The following is a 21,737-nucleotide window of genomic DNA, read 5'->3' as shown; positions in this document are numbered from 1 at the left end:
TGTCACATAGCTGGTCAATGTCAGAGCCAGCACAAACCCAAGCTGTCGTCTGCAGCTCCTGGGCCATGCTCCTTTTCTACAAATACACTGACCGTGAACAGGAGGGTCTTTTTCTGCGTTAGGATAGCATACCTGAAGTCAAGCCTAATGACCCACCTTCACATTTACATGCTCTTTTAATCCCACCATTCTGGGATGACTTGAGGGCCCTTAGTTTCCCAAGTACTTGAAGGATGTTCACACCATTTGCCTGTTTTAGTCAGTAGCTCATGACCAAGCACGGATGCCAGATTATTTGTCCATGGTGTAATTTTGCTTATGGAAAAAATTCTGAAGCTCATTATGAAAAGATGTTAAGTCGGTCATCCCTTCCAAGCAACGTTCTTTAATAATTGTGTCCGAACTGTTGGAAAATACATTTCAAAGGATGATATAATGGAGGCTTGATGTCCTTTGATATGTATAAATGCCAAAGGTATCAGAAATATGTAGATAGTGAAGGATTTAACAGATTAGTCTTTTTTTTTTTTTTTTTTTTACTAAGGGAGCTCAGATTTTTTAAAGATACTTTATTTAACTAATTCTATAAACTTAAAAATATCCAAAGGTCATCAAAAATTATGATGACCTATTTCTGTTTTCAAACTGACCACAGAATTATTTTTACCATAATTCAGATCTTAGCAAAGGCATTTTGTAAGGGAAATGGAAAAATGATAAAGAATTTTAGCCTGAATATTTCTGGTAAGAACGCTGTAAGAAGCATTTATGTGCTCGTGTATGTTTTCTTCCTAGGCTCCTAGCAATGTTTAGTGACCTTGTTTATCTTTTCTAAAACTAACCCCTAATGAAGGACAGTTTCCTATGTGAATAAGGTAGCCTCACATTTTTTCCAGATAATCAGGTAGTCACTTCATATAACTTCCATTTCTGTGATCATTATTTTCACAGCCTGTAGGCAACCAGCTTATGAAATCAACTCCCTGTTTTAACTCTGCTTATAAACCAGTCAAGTGTGGAGCTTATTCTGTTTTACCCATAAGCAGCCTTACATGATAATGGTGATGTGGTCTGAAAAGATGATTTTTACTTATATTTTTGTGTGCTGAGTTTTCACATTCCAATTAACTACATCCTGTTGTAAAGAACTTTAAAGACTTTCTTAATTGTGTATAGGATGTCTTTCCTCTAACAAAAAGTTCAAATGGAGTGGGGGGCAGGGGGTGGAGTATGAAAAGATGAAAGTGGGAAGACCATCAGAAAGTTACTCTTGTCACCTGGGAAAAAGATGTGCCTAGGACTCTAGCCGGAGAAGGCAATGGCATCCCACTCCAGTAGTCTTGCCTGGAAAATCCCATGGACGGAGGAGCCTGGTAGGCTGTGGTCCATGGGGTCGCTAAGAGTTGGACACCACTGAGCAACTTCACTTTCACAACTCGAGCAATAGCAAGGAGACTGGAGAAAGCCCATTTGAATCCCAGCTCTGCTCTTTCCAACTGGACTGAACCATACTTTGACAGGAAAAAAGTATTTTCTCAGTTTGTGATACTGACAGAAGATGAAGCTTCATTCTGTCAGGAAAAGTCTGTAGAGATATGTTCATATGCTTTTGAACAATTTGGGAAAAAAAAAAAAAAAAGATTATTTTCCTTAAAAAGCTCCTTCCCCCTAAAATTATATACGCTTCTAACTCAACAAAACCTGGGTACACATTGGATACTAAGTAGCAATAAAAGGGAGAGATGAAAGGTATATTAAGAATGAAAATTAAAAACCAGTTAATAAATCTCCTTGGGTATTTAGCATAATATTAAACATGTCTGGAATGATGAAAGTGCTTCATTTAGGAAGCACTCCTACAAATTAAATGAGTAACATTCAACCTATTCTCTAGGTCAGTAGTCTAGATTAATACATACTATGTTCAAGATTTATATATTAATAACTATGCCTATGTTAGTGATCAAATATGTCATGAATAATAATATCTAAACTCATTTTCTTCCTGGGAGTGATTTCTAAAGATAATACATTTGGGGAGGGGGGTGCTCTTTGGCTTAAAAAAATTAGAAGTTCAAACATAATGAATGTCTTTGAAGGCATTTTCAGATTATTCCCATTGTCAGTGCAAGGGCACAGCATAGAGACCAAGTCCCCTTTACAGATCGATGTCCCTACTGGAGGCCACAGCTGACTTCATCTTCCAATGGTTCATATGATCATCGACGGTAGATTCCTCACTGTGATCTTTCAGCACAGGATATTTAGAGCCTGTGTAGTAAATCATCTCATCAAAGACAAAAGAAAATCTTCAAGTTGACTTCTCCCTTGTGTACCAGCACTAATTGACTTCAACAGCAAGCAGCAAGGGAGAAAAGCTTGTTATTCAGAAAAGAAGACAAAGAAAATCAAGCATTTCTTAGTGATGAGAGCATGAGACCGAACATTAAATTTGGAGGGCCTAGGGACAGAGATTTAAATGAGACCTGAAACTTTTGCAAATAGTGAGAAAAATGATGGCAGGGGGAAAGATGGTAATTTATAGTTGTAGAAAAAGAATTATTAAGATCAGGAAGATACTGTTAATTCAAGGGAGTAGAACAACTTACCTTTACTTCCTACTAGCTTATATTGTTGACTTCTAGAATTCAACACCTTAAGAGAGTGTACTGTACTCCTAGGTATTATAGAACTCTTTATTTAATTTACATCAATCAAAAGAGGTGGGGAAAGGAGGTCCCAAACAGGGTAAAGGGGTGTTGGCGATGATGCCTACAATGTAGATAAGAGCAGGTGTATACTGGAACCTCAGAAGACAAACCCACATCTGAGCCCAGAGGTGTGAGAGAACAGAGACAAGTGGGAAAACAGGGTCCTGGGAAGAGCAGCTGTGTGGGGCATCCAAGGGCCCTAACTTGAGTGGGAGGGGGAGAGCTGGAAGGGATCTCAGATAGGGAGTCCAGAGCAGATGGATGGATTTGGACAAGTGACACAGTGCTTAATCTGAAGCCAAGATTGCTAGTTTCCTGTCCTGAGTAAGCAGCGAGCGGGGGTGGGGATGCAGAGAAAGCCAGAGTGAGGCCAGGCTCTGTAGGCGGTGGTAGCTACTGGTGTTGGCAGAAGCGGCTAGGACTGCTTCCCAGCTGGGCTTCACTTTGCTATTCTAAGTCACAGGTAATTAGACATGTTTGAATCTGTCTTGTGACATCTTCTGGAGCATAATAGTCCTGTTGTGGGTCCCTTACAGATTACCTATATTTCCAGGAACTTGTCCAAGCTTTATTTACTCACTCACCTTCCCAAGTTCTACTGAAAACTCTGTGCAGGTTTCCAAGCTAAGTGTGAAGTGGGTTGGTGGAGGCAGATATTAAAGATGAAATTGGCATGATTCCTTAGCCCAAGGAACTCACTGCATTATAGTAAAATAAATGAGACCGAGACAATTACACATTCAGGTTGCAGTATGATAGCTTAGAAGAGTAGAAAAGGTAAGGGTTTGATTATATTTCCTTCCTGATTCTGTGATCTGAGGTAGTTACTTCAGAGTTTTTGCATTGGTATCACGTCTTCCACTACATCTTCTCTGCCTGCTAATTTGGTAGATGCTTAATAAATATTGATGTTACTGTTATCAAAGTGCCATTAAAAGAATGCAAGCGTGGTGTAAATCAAAGGCAATTTCTTATGAAATGGAAAGTTAAGAATGATAACACCTCACAGAATTATTGTGAAAACTATAAATAAGCCTTTATTACCAAATTACATAAACATACAAAGAATAACCATTGTGAAATTCTACTAGTACTTGAAGTAAAAAGGGAAACAATTATTGCTTATTATTTAAAAAAACTAAATATAGTTGCCTTTTTTTTTTTTTTTTGATGCACAAGAGTGAGTAGTAAATTTTTCCCCAAGAATGCTCAGTGGGCTTTTCATTACCTGGGGCACCCACAAGTAAGAGTCCTGTGAATTTGGGGGCTTGGAGCACTTCTGGTTTATAAGGTTGTTTCTCACTTACTGTAAAATCTTTGTGTAGCATGTTTTGAAAAACTTATAAGAAGTTATATCAAATTAATCTCCAGATGTGCTCCCAATAGAGGAGGTTCAAGCCCATTGTTAAGAGTCTTGGAGTACAGGTCTAGGCTGGCAGTATCATCAAGCTACCGAGCTGAGGGGCCCCAGAACACTCTGGGCACTCAGGTTACACGGATAAATGTGGCACAAGGAAAATAAGGCCTGATGAATAATAGCTTTTCACACCATCAGGAAGACCACAGGCCACAACCTGTATGATCAAGGGAGGAGTTAGCACGCAGTCTATCCCCATCTTGGACCACTACAGACACAAGATAGCTCCAGCCCTTTTCCTATCCCCACCCTCAGCTTAGCCTTACCAATGGATTGGTCATTCAGTCTGTCAATCAGGAAGACCTCACTGAGTGTCCTCGATGAAGTCAGGATGGTGTCAAGCTCGCTCCAAGCTGTACAGAACAAGGAGTTCATCAGGTTGAGCCTGCCGGGAGGTAGCCAGTTGTTGAACTGCCTTACCTGTGGAGGTCCTGCCCATTCATCCTTGCTCTGTGCTTCATTTACAGAGGATTCCACAGGCAACAAAGATTCTGGCCAAGAGTCGGAGTCTATTCCAGAATATACGGCAGAAGAGGAGAGGGAGGACAACCGGCTGTGGAGGACCGTGGTGATCGGAGAACAGGAGCAGCGGATTGACATGAAGGTCATCGAGCCCTATAGGAGAGTCATTTCTCACGGAGGTAGTGGAGCTCTGCAAATCTGGGAAGCCAGGAGCCCATATTCTGTGTTTTTTTTTTAATTAGAAAACCAAACTAGGGTTCTCTGCAGCATGACATACCTATCAATGCTGATGCTACTAGACAGTCAACATTCAGGGCACTGTAGAGCTGCGTGTATTATTCATATGCAATTCAGTGAACACTGGAAAGCCTACTACACAAAAGTAACTTTCCAAGGTGAAAGATGCCTTTCACACCACATATGATAGCTGTCATCTGTGCAAATTTCTTGAAAGCCACAGTGGTCAATTCAATAGCATCTGTATGGAATTCCTATGGATTTCTTGTAGGGTTTTAACTGAATTGTTTTCAAGTCTGTTTTCAACATGGCCTGCAGTAAGAGGTGCTTTTAATTCCAGAACAATCTTTTGAATCCTCTTCAGAAGCTTTAGGAAATCTTTTAGACTCAGGCTGGTCCCTTCCCCACCCCAACCCCACTTAAAGTTTGCTTTTCTATAAACTCCATTACCTCTGTGCCTGACAGTAGCTCGCTCTAGCCACAGCCTCCACCTGCTTCATGAGGGACAAGGGAGACAAAAAGCTCTGTTTTATATTTTCACTGCTGTCTTGGAACTACAGGAACCTGAATTTTGGATTCACAAAAAAATAAATAACATGAGCACAAATGACACATTGAACATTGTCAACTTCAGAAAATATAAGTGGCTTTGGGGGCTTTTTTTTTTTTTTTGCTGCTGCATGCACAACTCTTCTGCAGCCCTAAGGCACCACCCTAACTGTTCTAGGAAAAGTATAAGCTGAAAAGGCAATTGTTCTGTCTTCCTTAACAAGGACAGGGGAATAAGTGTCTTGGCACTGCATTAAACCTCAAGCTTTGGTTTCCTATCAAGCAGAAGGATGTTTTGCTTTTTCCTTCCAAGTCCCCTTCACCACAGATTTCCTACTTTCTGCCCCCTGCATTGCTCCCTCCATGTAAGTATCAAGACCACCTAGGGCTCCCACCCATGACAGAGAAGGGAAACGCCTATGGGTGTTCCTGGCCCCGACCTTCCTTTTTCCCTATTTGAGCTGAAATGGTAACATGGCCCAGTGAGAGCTCCTCTAAGATCTTTCCCACAGGCCTTTGGAATGAGAACAGGCTTAATCTTGCTGAAAATGACAGGCAGCTGGCCATAGAGTCAATCCTGTTGTTGTTCTAATGAAAACAACAATCCGAATTTACCTAGATTTTCCCAGAAGATCCTTTACACCACCCGTCAGGTATTTTTGATTTGTTTGCTTTTTAGAAAAAAAAAAAAAAAGAAAACAAAGGCTAATATAAACTAGCCTGTGTACATTCTAAAAAGTACAAGAAATGTAGAAAAGTCTGTCAAAGTAAATCGAAGTCGCCCAGTGACATTCCCTGTACATTTTTACCATTCAGGTAATAAATTAGTAGTCCCTTTGTTGTAAAGAAGGCAGGCTCATGGCTCCTGTGCTTTTATAAGGCCAAGTTCTCATTAGCTCAGCATACTGGCCTGCTTATTCCCTCAACCACAGTGAGGTTGGGTGGATGGAGCCCATGGTTCTATTCCCTGAATCAGGATAGAGTGATTATCGTCAGCACACTGGAGTCCAAAAAAGCGACTGCTTCTGCCCATCATGTTCTTTGCAGAGACACCTGCTAGCTCAGGGATAACCTGGTTTGCTGTGCCCTTCCTCCCTGCCACCCCTCCCACGGGCACTGCCCCTCTCCGTTCCGTGTTGTGAGCTCCTTATCTGTCTGTGTGACCGTCTGGTTTGTTGGAGAGAGAAGGCTGCCTTCCCTCTCTGCCTGGCTCTGCCTCGGCCTCCTCTAGGCGCCGGCCTGCATGATGTGCCTCTGGCTGCACCCAGCAGATCATGAGCGAGATGCCACCTCTTCCTCCACCCTGACCAGCCTTTTGCTCTGTAGGTAAAGACAGTTCACACGTTACTTCTGAATTTGCCAAAGCTTTGCTGTCTTGGAAACTCATATCACTCTCTCAGACCTTAATGATGACACTCCCTAGTTCTCAGTCTATTGGGTTTGTCACCCTGGCTTCTGATGAGCATTTAAAAAGCAGCGCCCAGAGCGAACAGAGATGTCATTTTGGTGTCTGGCACTTTGCTATGAGAACGTTTTCTCACTCAGGCCAGAAAGAAAGTGCCAGCTGTCTGGTGCTCTGGACAGCTAGCTGGGAGTGATTAAAAGCACTGCTGAGGTCTGCTGCAAAGCCAGGCCCTGCAAGTGTCTATACCAGTTGGGAACATCTGTGTGTGAGAGCAGTATTTGAACAAATAACTCAGCCTCCAGCTTTGGTGACTTCATATGAGCTGTGGCTGGAGTCCCTGTACACAGTGTAGAAGAACAGAGTTCAAGACCCATCTTGACCACCACTCACACTGTGACATCACACCGTGGTCATCACTTGACTCTCTTGGGCCTTGGTTGCTTCCTCAGTAAGAAAAGGGTGAGCTCCCAGCCGGTGTCACCTCCTGCGAGCCCACAAGTAACATTCCTGCTATCTGCTTATACAGAAAAGCAAGGAGAGGTCTGGGTGGTTTGGATTAGCCCACAGTGTGGGGTCACTTTGAGGCTAGAACTGGCATGTTGGAACCTGAAGCAGGGAACACAATGAAATAGCCAAGGGCACTCATGCCAACGCGTTGTAACGAGGAGTCTCCTGTCTTGTGTTTTTACTTCTCATTTCATTATAGGAGACTCAGGTAACCCTCTGCAGTGTTGCTGGACAAATGACCCTGGAAAGGCTGAGGAGAAGAGTTGCAGGCTGATGTGTGTGTGTGTATGTTTTGGTTGCGCCTGTGGCATCTTTCCTTCTCTCTCCATTCCATTTGCTGGCCAGCAAACTTGTGTTCCGTCCCTTTCATGCCTCTCTGTCCTGCCTCAGGTAAGGTTTGCATCGTTGCTTCCGAGGGTCCCAGGAGACACCACGGTGGGATAGATCACACAGCTCAGCACATACACTATGAACTCAGTTACTGAGAAGAGAGTCTGATAAAATACATGGTCTAAAGAGCCAAACTTCACTTGAACTCCGCACTCGCTGACGGGGAACTTCACTTGAGTAAGCTGCATATTTAGCACAGAAACTGGGTTAGCTGACCTCCTTGGAGGCATTGGCAAAGAACAAAATTCAAATGGTCCTATTCATTCACATTACTACGCTTTGCCAGCACTTGCTGTCTGGAATAGCTCCAAAGCCTGACGGTGATGGCATGGCTCTTGATTTAGAAAGAAGACTTTCATGACAAAATCTTTCTTTTTCTCTTTCCTTCCTTACACACTACCTCTCCTTATTGCCTTCTCTTTCTTTTGCCTCTTCTCTTCCTACAAATCCTCTGCCCACAAATGCAAAATCTATCATTTGTCAATTTCAGTGATTTCTATAGAAAGAGCCATTCCCAACTTAGTCACTGATCAGGACATGGTAAGTTGACCATTCAATATTCCTTTGGCTAAATAAACTCAAGCAAATGCATTACTACAATATTCCAAGGACAGACAGCAGTGACACAAAGAAATGAATTGACATTTAAGATGACTTCTGAAGTAGTTTATAAACCTCAGTCTTTCCTTAAAAAACAAAACAAAACAAAAAACAGACATTCTTAGAAATTCTCTAGAAATAGAAAAAGAAATCAAACAAACTGAGCAGTCATGATCTTGAAATTATCCTGACACTCTGGAGCCTGACATCTACATTTAAAGTTTTTAAATTTAATTTTTATTTTTATTAGAGTATAGTTGATTTACAATGTTGTGTTAATTTCAGGTGTATAGCAAAGTGATTCAGTTATACATATTCTTTTTCAGATTCTTTTCCCATATGGGTTATTACAGAATATTGAGTAGAGTTCCCTGTGCCAGACAGTAGGTCTTCGTTGGTTGTCTGTTTTAAATATAGCAGTGTGTACATGTCAATTTCTCCTTTTATGGCTGTTGGCATTTGCCTTATATATTGAGTTGCTCATGCATTTGGTGTATATATAGTTACAACTGTTATATCTTCTTCTTGGATTGATCCCTTGATCATTATGTATTGTCCTTCTTTCTCTCATAACAGTCTATTTTGTCTATCAGTATTGCCACTCTAGCTTTCTTTTGATTTTCATTTGCATAGAATACCTTTTTCTATCCCCTCATTTTCAGTCTGTATGTGTCCTCAAGAGCTGAAGTAGGTCTGTTGTAGACAGCATTTATACATGTTTTGCTTTTGTATACATTCAGCCAGTCTATGTCTTTGGGTTGGAGCATTTAATCCATTTACATCTAAAATTATTATTGATATGTATGTTTTTATTGCCATCTTGTTAATTGCTTTGGATTTGTTTTTGTAGGTTTTCTTTCCTTTTTTGTTCTCTTGTGATTAGATTACTATCTTTAGTATTGTATTTGGATTACTTTTTATTTTTTGTGTGTTAATCTATTGTAGATTTTTGGTTTGCAGTTACTATGAGGTTTTGATATAGCAGTCTCTCTCTCTATATATACATACATACACAAGATTGGTTTAAGTTGCTAGTCTCTTAATTTCAAATGCATTTCCAATATCCTGCATTTGTACTCTCCTTACAATTGCTGATTTTGTTATATTATTTGTGTGTGGATCATTTCATACCTTTACTGTATGTTTGCCTTTACCAGTGAGCTTTTCCATTTGTAATTTTCTTGTTTCTTGTATTGACTTTTTCTTTACTGCCTGGAGAAGCTCCATTAGCATTTATTGTAACATGGGTTTGGTGGTGGTGAATTTTCTCAACTTTTGCTTGTCTATAAAACTTCTTATTTCTCTACTCAATCTGAACAAGCCTTGCTGGGTATATTCTTTGTTGTAGATTTTGCCTTATACCACTGTAAATAATCCTGCCAGTTCCTTCTGGATTGTAGTTTCTGCTGAAAGATCAGCTGATAACCTTATGGGGATTCCCTTGTATTTTATTTATTGCTTTTCCCTTGTTGCTTTTAATATTTTCTCTATCTTTAATTTTTGTCAATTGGATTAATGTCTTTGAGTGTTCCTTCTTGGGTTTATCATGTATGAGACTCTCTGCACGTCCTGGACTCTGAGTGTTTCCTTTTTCATATTAGGGAAATTTTGGGTTATTTTCTCTTCAAATATTTTCTCAGGCTTGCTCGCTCGCTCGCTTGCTCGCTCCCTCCCTCCCTCTCTCTCTCTCTCTCTCCCCCCACCTCCCTCTCTCTCTCCCTCCCTGCCCCTCTTCTGGGACCCCTGTCATGTGAAAAGTGTTTGTCACTCAATCGTGTCCAACACTTTGCAACCCCATGGACTGTAGCCTGCTAGGCTTCTCTGTCCATGGAATTCTCTAGGTGAGAATACTGGATTGGGTAGCCATTCCCCCCTTCTCTAGGGAATTTTTCTGAACCAGGGATCAAACCTGGGTCTCCTGCATTGTAGGCAGATTCTTTACCATCTGAGCCACCAGGGACGCCTAATAATATGAATGTTGGTGTGTTTAATGAATGGCAACCCACTCCAGTATTCTTGCTTGGAGAATTCCATGGACAAAGGAACCAGGTGGGCTACTGTCCTCATTTCTTTTCATTCTTCTTTCTTTCTTATGTTCCATGGCAGTGATGTCTACCATTCTGTCTTCCAGCTTGCTTATGCATTCCTCATTTACTCTGCTGTTGATTCCTTCTAGTGAACTTTTCATTTCACTTATTGTTCATCTGTGTTTGTTCTTTAAAGCTTCTAGCTCTTTATTAAACATTTCTTGTATCCTCTCTGTACCTCCATTCTTTTTCTGAGATCTTGAATCATCTTTACTATTACTATTTCAAATTCTTTTTCAAGTAGACTGCCTATCTCCACTTCATTTAGTTGTTCTGGTGTTTTATCTTGTTCCTTTGTTTGGAAGGTATTTGTCTGTTTTTGTAGTCATCGCCATTCCTCCATCTGAGCCACCAGGGACTTGTGCAGGCTTCCTGGTGGGAGGGATTGGTGCCTGCCCACTGGTGGGTGGAGTTGGGTTTTGTCCCTCTGGTGGGCAGGGCCATGTTAAGGGGTACATTTTTAGCTCACTACTTGCTGGTGGGAGGGGCTATGTTTCCACTCTGTTGGTTGTTTGGCCTGAGCATGCAGGTTGCTGAGTGGGCCCAGGTCTCAGTTCCAAAATGGTGACCTCCAGGAGCGCTCATACCAATGGGTATTCCCTGGGATGTCCACCACCAGTGTCCTTGCCCCACAGTGAGCTACTTCCAACCATGCCTCCTCAGGAGACCCTCCAAGACCTGTAGGTAGGTGCTTTGCCCTGGGCCCCAATGCACATTAAACCATGTGTGTCCTCCCGGAGTGGAGTCTCTGTGTCCCCTAGTACTATGGAACTGCTGTACTGAAGCGCCACTGGCCTTCCAAGCCAAATGCTCTGAAGGCTCCTCCTCCCAATACCAGACCCCAAGCTGGGGAGTCTGATGTGAGGCTCCCACAGGCTACTCTTACTCCTGTGGGAGAACCTCTGCAATATAATTATTTTCTAGTATGTGGTTCACACACCCAGGAGGTCTGACATTTGATTATATTGTGAAAGAGTCCCTTCTACTGTTTCTTGAGGCTTCTTCTTTGTCTTTGGGTATAAAATATATTTTTTTTGGGGGGGGGGAGGGTGTAGATAGGCCCTGCTCCAGTACTCTTCGCTGGAAAATCCCATGGACGGAGGAGCCTGGTAGGCTGTAGTCCAAGGGGTCGCGAAGAGTCAGACACGACTGAGCGACTTCACTTTCACTTTTCTCTTTCATGCATTGGAGAAGGAAATGGCAACCCACTCCAGTGTTCTTGCCTGGAGAATCCCAGGGATGGGGGAGCCTGGTGGGCTGCCGTCTATGGGGTCGCACAGAGTCGGACACGACTGAAGCGACTTAGCAGCAGCAGCAGCAGCAGTAGATAGGACTGAGTCTTTTTTGTTGATGGTTGTTCAGCAGTTAGTTGTGATTCTGGTGTTTTCATTGAGACGAGGTGAACTCAAGTCCTTCTACTCTGCTATCTTGTCTTTGCCTCTCCTGATGTCTTCAAAAGGATGCTTTTGTACTTGTATTTAAGATGGATTCATTATGTCTATTTTCTCTTTTAATGAACTCTCTTTTTCATTGCACTGAGCCTTAATTGCATATTTTAGTGGAGTTAGGATTAATGTCATTAAGCCACCCTTTGTGGATTTCTATTCAGTTATGAATCTTCCTAAGTGAAATTATTTGTGGAACAAACACTTCTTGTATGAAAATATATATCTCCTTATGCCATTTTCCTTCATACCACCTTCTTTAAAAAGTTGGCAAAATACCTACATATTGGAAAAGATGGGACTAAAGCAAAAAATCCAGAGGGAAGCTACTGCGGTCCTGTTTTGCAAACGTGTTGCATCAGGTATACACTTACATAGGTACCATCTTCTAAGATATGTAGCATTATCTGCAGCAGCCTCAAATTAGTAATATACACAAACCCATAATTTGATGTATTTTTAGTTGGTATCACTTTCTTCCCCCACCTCTTTTGTGGCACAGTCATACTCTCTATCCTTGTAGAAAACATCTCATTAAACTGCTTTTCGCGTGTTAAGCCCATCCAAATCTATATCTAGCCAGTATTTTACTGCCTTGTAATCACCAGAGGGGTATTTAGAGTTCTGAAAAAGTGAAACACGCCAAATTCTGATCAGGCTTGAGGGTGTGTTCTGTCCTCCTACTCAAAGCTTTGAGGAAATCTCTAATGTTTCTAAAGCCTAGAACTATGTTATATGATACAATCACAAATATTTTTAAATGGATGTTAAAAAATAAAAGTAAAGTGCATTGCTTCCATTCTTAAGTCTGGAAGACACATGCAATTCTATAGACAAATCTGTAGAGACTTGACCAACATCTGCCACATGTTTCAAAGATGAGTTTTCAAGGAACACAGAGTTGACTACAACTAGGAAATACTAAAAAGGATCAAATAGAACCTCTCTCTTAGCAATTAAAGGAAAGAGTGTTATACAGATTAGCTTTTTTATTATATAAATTAGAAGCCCTTAAGTCAAAAAGTGTTGCCTCACCATCCTTTGTTTTTAAGTTGAATATTTATAACCCACTTACACGACTATGTACAATACATATAATCATCCATAATACATGGGTGCCCTATATATGCAAATATATTCACACTATGTATTATATCTTAACCACTGCAAGATAATTATATGTGTATATACTTACAGAAGTATATCGTCTTTATAATAGTCACTTAAAGATATATCTAATACATCCACATACATATACTTGCCAAGGATTCCAGATTTATCCTTTAGGTTAAATAGTATCTTGTTAAGAGTTTCAGTTGGTTACAAATGTCTTTTTGTTTGTCCCCCAGGATACTATGGGGACGGCCTAAATGCCATCATTGTGTTTGCCGCCTGTTTTCTGCCAGACAGCAGTCGGGCGGACTACCACTATGTCATGGAAAATCTTTTCCTGTGAGTGATGCTTACAATAAAATGTTTTGAGTTAATGTCTGTGGGGATGGAATGGCAGATAGAACATCTTTAATAAAAGGAAACAGATGATGTAGAATTTGATGTAGAATTTTCTAAGCCTTTGATTAAAAGTCAATGAAATCTGTATCAAGGAAAATTGCTCAAGAGACTGAAAGCTTCAGAGGAGCTGTTTTGTCAGGAAAATGCACTGAAAACAAAATGAACACAGTTTGGCCCGTATTTTTAAATTTTGTAACATTTTTTTGGGTGAAGTGTTATTTTGGTTTCCTGATAACATGTTCTTAGTCAACTGATAATAACCTGACTTCATTTATATCTGCCTTTATTTAATCTGACTTGTCCTTTAGTATACAATAGCATTGCTGATATTTTTGAAAGTTGGGTTTCTAACCCACAGACTTTTCAAGTGTACCTGCATTAAAAAAAAAAAAAAAAAAAGATAACTGTGCAAATAAATGAGTAATACTCTCAGAGAAGTGATCTTAGGTAACTGCATTCTTCTCAAGAAGAAGAGGTAATATGTGCAACCATTCTTAAATGTTATGCACCCTGTAATTTAAATATTATATAATTATGGTGAAATAAGATGAACTCTATCATGTGGGAACTGAAAACACTTCTCTTCCTTCCTGTGATCAGATATGTAATAAGTACTTTAGAGTTGATGGTAGCTGAAGACTATATGATTGTGTACTTGAATGGTGCGACCCCAAGACGGAAGATGCCGGGGCTAGGCTGGATGAAGAAATGTTACCAGATGATTGACAGACGGTATGTGGGGCTCTAGTAGCTAATCACTATTTTGACTTCCTCAATAACTCCCATCTCCAGTGACCTTTTAGTTTACCAAAAATGCAGTCACAATTTAGGAACATTGAATTAATGCTGATTTGAGATAATAAATTTTAAAATATTAATCAAGTATCACTCAAATTTTAAATAAAGCAAATCTTCCCCAGATTTTGTTAAATGTTACTAATCTCAAACTTGGTGACAAGCATTTTAAAGTATGCTTATGCTTTTGCCTTATGGAGGTGCAATTTGCGCTGGTAGATCAAAGTCCACGATTCCTCCCTGGTATCACGCGGCCTCGCTGCGCTTTTCCTGCACTAGCACTATTGTGACTCAGGCAACCCGTGTGCCCTTATTTCAACATTCACTGTTAATTCCAGCCCGTTTGGTGACTGTGTGTGCCCTTCCTCAAGATACATCACGTTTATTCATACTGGTTTTATTAGAACCAAACACACTGTTGCCATCTACAGGAAAACTCATAATAAGCATACAAATTTATGATGTCTTCTATAGTGTGGCTTCCTCTCGGATGTGGCTCCCTGCAAAGCAACGTGCGAGTGCCCTGATATAGTAACTAAAATCCGTTCATCATCCAAACATACATACAGTAGCATTGCTAATGCTGAAAAATATGCCAGGATATCCAAAACGTTAATCTGAAGGCCAAATAACCACATGCTTTCATTCTACACAGGAAGAAACCCAGGCTCAGTAGAACAGGGTATTCATTTCAAAATATTAAAAATAATGCTGACAAAAATGAATAGCGTCGTCAAACAAAAATATGCCATGACGGTTATAGATTTATGCACTCCAAGAGTATGACCATTCTATTTTACATTTATTTCTGTGGGAACATGAGGTTTGAATTATGCAAGTTTCAAATTATATCTCAAAGGCATTCTTTGTATTAATCATTGCATTCTATACCTGCCTACCAGATGATAGTAACTTACATAAGAATTCCCTAATATTTATATAAATATATATACACACACACACACATACTTTAATTCCCATTCCAAATAGGTCATGAGTAATTTTTTTTTCTTTTTCAAAATAGGTTGAGGAAGAATTTAAAATCATTCATCATTGTTCATCCATCTTGGTTCATCCGAACAATCCTTGCAGTTACACGACCTTTTATAAGGTATAGTTATTATTACAGTAAAAGTACTAGTTTTTTAAAGTATGTAATTCATTGTTCCTCTACACAAAAATTCATAAACCAAGAGAGTATTTAGGATAATCTGTTTTGCCTCTGCCTTTCCTGAAAATATACTTTGGACTGCCCAGCAAGAGATTCTAAGAGTGAGTATATTTTCATAGTGATTATTTTTCCCCTATAATTATAAAACATGATCTCTATATTGCTTGCTGTAAACACAGAAAATGAAATAGTGAGGTTTCTGTATAGATAGTACTATTAAAGAAATAAGGGCTTCCTTGATAGCTCAGTTGGTAAAGAATCCACCTGCAATGCAGGAGACGTGGGTTCAATCCCTGGGTTAGGAAGATCCCCTGGAGAAGGGAAAAGCTACTCCACTCTAGTATTCTGGCCTGGAGAATTCCAGGACTGTATAGTCCATGTATAGTCCATGGGGTTTCAATGAGTCAGACACGACTGAGCGACTTTCACATGCATTAAATATGGTATTTTGTAAAGAATCAAAGAGGTAGAGTATACCATGACAATGGAAATTAAAGACACATCAAGGACAGAAACATAAGCCAGACCTTAATTGTTTAGTTTCTTCTGAACAAATACCATGTAGCTCACCTAAAGTGGTTTAAGAGTCTGTGCAGCCATTTTGAGAGCTTTGTTTTGATCATCCATGAGCCTTCTAGGTTTAAATTCACTTCACATCAGTAAATATTTGTTCATCATCTATTTTGTGTTAGATGCTATATAACCTTACATTTTGGGGATGAAAAGAAAAGTAAGATATGCCTCTTACATAGTAAAACTGAGACAGTTAAATGAAAGGGACACTATAGATTTTCTAGAAAGCTTTAAAAAACAGAATAGGGAGGGGCAAGATAGGAGTATGGGATTAAGAGGTACAAACTACTAGGTATAAAATAAATAAGCTACAAAGATATAGTGTACAGCACAGGGAAAATACGCACCATTTTATAATAACTTCAGTGGAGGATAGTCTATAAAAATAATGAATCACTAAGTTGTTTGCCTAAAACTAATATAATATTGTGAATCAACTATACATCAGCTAACTAGAACTTGCCTAGCATCAGGATACAAATTATATAAACTGAAGTTTTTCTGTCTCAGTGTTATTAATGAATCTGTAAGGAAAATTCTGATCACTTCACTTCTGGAGAAAAAATTAAAGGTTCAAATCTTTTATATTTTTTAATTACTATATATATATTTTATTGAAGTATAGTTGGCTTACCATGTTTCAGGTGCACAGCAAGGTGATTCAGTTATACATATACACATAATTACTTTTCAAATTATTTTCCATTATAGGTTATTACAAAATATTGACTATAGTTCCCTGTGCTATACAGTAAACCTTTGTTGCTTGTTTCATATCTATTTTTTTAAGTTAGAAATTGAGCGTTCTGTGCCTTCCAGAATCTCCTTTTTTTGTCTGTGTTCACTAATATTTATTTAGCATTCCCATCTGCTACTTCCAACAACTGGGTAGCAGGATTCAACTAGTTTTCCTCTGGCAGGAGAGCTCTTTAAATTACTTTAAAGCATAATACAAGCCTTTAAGATATATTTTTAAAAAGCTACTAATTTTAAGATTAGCAGAAAATGCTTTGACAGGCACTAGGAATAAATGTACAATGAAGAGCTTATACAAACTTTTAATGAGTAAAAAAGCAAACATTAGAATTGATATTGATTCACTGATGTTTGTTTAATAATTCAGCTCTATTTTAAAATAAATATATTTCTTCTTGGTAAATATTTATTATGGCAAGAGTATGAAAAAGAATTCTAATTCAACATTTATTGAAGGGAGTTTCAAGATAATAATAATTCCCTTCTCTAGGGGATCTTCCCAACCCAGGGATCAAACCCAGGTCTCCCACATTGCAGGTGAATTCTTTACCAGCTGAGCCACAAGGGAAGCCCCAATAATTAAAACAAAAACAATTAAATTATGGCAAGTAGTGTTGTGGTAAATTACATGTAATAATGGTTTACATTTATTGAGTACTTACATGCATTATTTTATTTAATCCTAATGATGATGGTCTGAAGGAGGCACTGTTTACCATTTCTGTATTGTAGGAAAAAACCCTAAGGTTAAATGAGGTCAAATAAATTGTTCAAACCAGGAGCCAGCAACCATTCTGTAGAGAGTCAGATATTAAATATTTTAAGTGTTATGGGCCATACAGTTTCAGTCACCACTACTTAGCTCTGCCATGGTAGGACAAAAGCCATAGATAATGTGTAAATAAATAAGTGTCCCTGTGTTCCAATAAAACTTGATTTATGAACACTGAAGTTGAATTTTCTGAAATGTTTTACATGTCATGAAATAGTTTTATTTTAATCATTTTTCAACCATTAAAAAAAAATGCAAAACCAGTCTTAGCGCAAAGATTTAAAAAACCAGTAATAAGTTAGCTTTGGCCCACAGGCCATAGTTTACCAACCCCAGGTCTATGGTAACATAGCCAAGAAATGATAAACTCAGGCTCTGAACCCAGTGTCTACCTAATTCTAAAGAACACATATTTCAAATACTTAAACATTATGTTCTACAGTTTCATCATATAAAACCCTCTTTAAAGATCCCTGTGAATCAATCTATGTTAGTGTAACAGATTTTTTGACCTGAAAAAAGAGGTCACTAAAATGTATTATAGGTCTTTTCACTGCTAAAGGGTAACACCTATGACAGAGGTATATAGCAAATTCTTTTTTTTATTTCATGTATTTTTAAACTGAAGTATAAATAATTTACAATGTTGTGTTAATTTCTGGTGTACAGCAAAGTGATTCAGTTTCTTGTATTCAGATACATATTTGTAACTAAATACGAAAAAGAATATTTTTTTCAGTTACATATTCTTTTTCATATTCTTTTCCATTATGGTTTATTGCAGGATACTGACTATAGTTCCTGTGCTGTAGAGTAGGGCCTTGTTGTTTACCTGTTTATTTTAATATAGTAGTTGGTATCTGCTAATCCCATCCTTCTAATTTATCCCTCCCTCCTCAAGTTCATTTTTTTTAAATGAACTGTCTGTGTCAAGCACTGGGTTCGTTGCTGCAGGTTGAGAAATTAAATAGCTCAATTGATTTCCTCAAAGAGGTCACAGCCTGGCAGCTGACACAGGTAGACAAGAAAGCAACTGCAATACAGGGAACAAAGGAAGCTGGAGGGTGATAACTCAGAGTGAGGGTGAGTTTTAAGGTAACAGGTGAAGCGTGAAGACAGAGAGTCTGCATCGAGAGAGGCTTTCCAGAAGAATGCACCCTCAAGGTGAGTTTTGAAGAATAGGATTGGCTAGCTAAAGCCAGGTAGAGGAAATAGCAGGTACCAATACACCAAGAAGAAAAAATATTCTTTTTCATATTCAGTTACAAATACCTATCTGAATATGAGAAACTGAATCACTTTGCTGTTTAGAAAATTGTACATTCCAGTGTGGAGGTGTCCGCCTGGCATGACTTCTTCTGCCTTCTTATTCTACCCCCTCCATTTTTTAAATCAAAATCTAAATTTAGCTCAGAAACTCCAGAGGAAGGAAGTGGCCTAATGTGGCGTATCGTTAGTAGTGTGTGTTCCCCCAAGGCTTATCAGGACTTGAAGTGACTGTTCGCAAGCCACGGCCAGTAGCCCATAGTCAAAACTGCAAGTAAAATGTGAAAGCTGGATGTATGCAGAAGTGACCTTGACAGCATCTTCTCAGTAGACTGGGGAGGCCTTTTCATTAGAGACCATTCAAGGGAGTTTGATGCCTGATCAAGTTCCCTTTCAAGTGGAATGATATATTTTTAGAATTAGTTTGCTATTACACTAGTAATACAAAAGTGTCACCTTCTTATAAAACAGCCAATCATTATAGGTAAGTGGCACCTTCTGCCACTGACTGAAGGTGAAATCTGGGCAAATACTTGACTCTCTCTGTCTAAATTTCCTTATCTTTAAAAAGAGAATGATAATAGTACCTACCTCATTAGGCTATCACAGAAAATGAGTTAATATGTGTCTGTGTTAGTTGTTCAGTTGTGTATGACTCTTTGTGACTCCATGGACTGTAGCCTGCCAGGCTCCTCTGTCCATGTAATTCTCCAGGCCAGAATACTGGAGTGGGTAGCCATTCCCTTCTCCAGGGGATCTTCCCAATTCAGTGAATGAACCTGGGTTTCCTGTATTGCAGGCAGATTCTTCACCATCTGAACCACCAGGAAAATCCCCAGAGTTAATATATGTTAACCAATTAGAACAGAGTCTGGCACATAGTAACTACTCAAATAATATAGCTATTCTTCTAAGTCAGAGTGCTGGGGGCAAGGTGAGAAGGGTTTTCAAGAAGAGGCACAAGTCTGAGGGATGGAGGAGTGACTGAAATCTTTCTTCTTTTCTTTTTTTCAAGTTCCAAATTCAGCAGTAAAATTAAATATGTCAGTAGTTTAGCAGAACTCAGTGGACTGATCCCAATGGATTGCATCCATATTCCAGAGAGCATCATCAAGTAAGTCCTGATGGTTTTGAAGATTTGGTAAGAAATACTGCATGTCTGGAGAAGGAGATGAGAAAATAACTCACTCCTGGAATATGGGGAAATGGCTTATCTTTTGTTTTACATTCAAAACAAATAATAAATATTCTCCAATAAATATATTTCTTGTCTTATAACCTAGAGATAACTGTTCTGTTCTTGTAGATCTACTTTCACATGATCTTCTATGGTGTTATTGAGATTTGCTCACTTTCACCTTGAATTTACTACCATTTTGGGGAAAGCATAAATTTAACACTAATCAGTGTATTTGTTACCTCTGTCTTGCATGCCACACAAAAGGTCAATTTTGTACATAGCCTGGATTTCTTCATTGCCTTATATAAAGTAATTTATCTGCTTGACCCAAGGAAAAGAGAGAAAAGTTACCCCATTCTCTGATTTCTTCATGGTTGCCTCCAGGTGAAAGATAAAGCAGAGTGGTGGGTGGTGCAGTCAGGAATGACTTCCTTAGTCAGTATCTGGTAAATAAAGCCTGTAGGTAGAAAGCATGGATACTTAAAGTTGTAGGATTATGCTGCAAAAATAGTAAAAATAAAAAGTCAACTGCTTGGAGCTGGGGCTTAAAAATGTGATGCTGGAAAATGAACCCTCCTAACTGGTTAATTGTTGCAAAGAACTATCGTTTACTGTTGATCATGTTTTTCTTTCACTATGTCTAATTTACTGGCTTTCCGTGTGATTACAAGTGGGAGGAAGGTAACCATCAACTCAAAGAAAACAGTCAAGGATACCCTATCTTCCTCCATAAGATGGAGAGCAGAATGGACCTCCCAATTCAGGCTTCCAAAAAAAGAGCTCCCTCACTTAAAAAAGGCACAGAAACTGGAAGGAAAAGACTCCCATTTAATGCGTGTCTCCTGTTCTGGGTACAAGAAGTGCTTTATTTATATCCTTTATTTAATCCTCACAGTAAATGCCCTGTTTACATATAAGAAAAGTCACTTAGGAAGGGGATGTTTACTTATGCAAAGTAGAAGCAGGAACAAGGAAGAGATGGAACTAGAATTTAAATCCAGGTGAGCCTGGAACCAAAATTCCCAGATTTCTTTACCGCCTGTAAAATATCCATCTAAATAATGGGTATATTTAGATAAATATAAGGGGTATATTTAGATAAAATATCCATCTAAATAAATACCCATACCCTTCTGAGTCAAAGCTCAGAAGTAGCTGCAAGTTTGGTTTTCCTGCATCCCAATATCAGGTATGAACAGAAGATACAAATTGGGTTGATAACTGCCAGTTGGCTTAGCTGAATCAAGCTGAGCGTGCATAAGCTCCTGATGGTGGATGTAATCCTCACGGGCTTTAGAGAGTCCCCAGACCAGCACAACTCACAGCTCTGGCCTGCTGCCTCAAAAAGAAGACACCCCATCTCCAAAAAATGTACTAGCACACCCACCTCCTATTATGCAAAAGATGACAAGGATATTCCATCTTCAAGTGGAAATGACCACTGGCCACTTTCTAAGTGAGTATGCTCCCTGCCAGTGTGGCCCTGGGAACAAGAGAAGAGAATGTGCTTTGGAGGATCAGCATTAGATTTGAACCTTCTTCCCACCTTGCCTCTCTGAGACTTCAGGAATCCTATTTAGAACTCTCTGAGTCTCAGCCTCAGCATCTGTAAAATGAGAAAACAAGGAGCAATTAACTCATGGCAAGGTCCTGAGAACAGAATGAGAACCATGAACATAAAGCACTGAGGAGCCACCTGGCACAAAGTTGACAAGCCAAAATGTTCTTTATTGTAATTGTGTTGCTTTTCAGTTCAGTTCAGTTCAGTCACTCAGTCGAGTCCGACTCTTTGCCACCCCATGAATCGCAGCACGCCAGGCCTCCCTGTTCATCACCAACTCCCGGAGTTTACCCAAACTCATGTCCATTGAGTCGGTGATGCCATCCAACCATCTCATCCTC

General features: G+C 39.3%; 1 protein-coding gene and 1 long non-coding RNA gene across 8 annotated transcripts in view; one reads left to right on the top strand and one right to left on the bottom strand.

The window, feature by feature from the left end:
- The window catches only part of PRUNE2 (prune homolog 2 with BCH domain), a 292,193-nt gene that overhangs the window by 254,230 nt on the left and 16,226 nt on the right, over positions 1-21,737 (top strand). For 5 of the 7 annotated variants that reach the window (XM_044939965.2, XM_044939964.2, XM_044939961.2 and 2 more), the window contains exons 12-17: positions 4,596-4,769; positions 7,488-7,496; positions 13,160-13,262; positions 13,923-14,054; positions 15,142-15,228; positions 19,671-19,769. In XM_044939965.2, the coding sequence (XP_044795900.1) occupies positions 4,596-4,769; positions 7,488-7,496; positions 13,160-13,262; positions 13,923-14,054; positions 15,142-15,228; positions 19,671-19,769 (604 nt within the window). The remainder of the gene's footprint in view (positions 1-4,595; positions 4,770-7,487; positions 7,497-13,159; positions 13,263-13,922; positions 14,055-15,141; positions 15,229-19,670; positions 19,770-21,737) is intronic. The other 2 variants (XM_044939959.2, XM_044939960.2) reach the window with 1 other exon arrangement.
- LOC112583904 lies at positions 16,905-21,690 on the bottom strand. Its single transcript, XR_003108201.2, has 3 exons — positions 21,223-21,690; positions 20,187-20,292; positions 16,905-17,411 (listed from the first exon to the last, which is right to left on the bottom strand). It is a non-coding gene; the product is annotated as an uncharacterized LOC112583904 (long non-coding RNA).

The sequence above is a fragment of the Bubalus bubalis genome, chromosome 3 (assembly GCF_019923935.1).
Source record: "Bubalus bubalis isolate 160015118507 breed Murrah chromosome 3, NDDB_SH_1, whole genome shotgun sequence".
NCBI classification, from domain to species: domain Eukaryota; kingdom Metazoa; phylum Chordata; class Mammalia; order Artiodactyla; family Bovidae; genus Bubalus; species Bubalus bubalis.
Note: the sequence above shows the minus strand (reverse complement) of the source record. Positions and strands in the feature narration are given on the sequence as shown.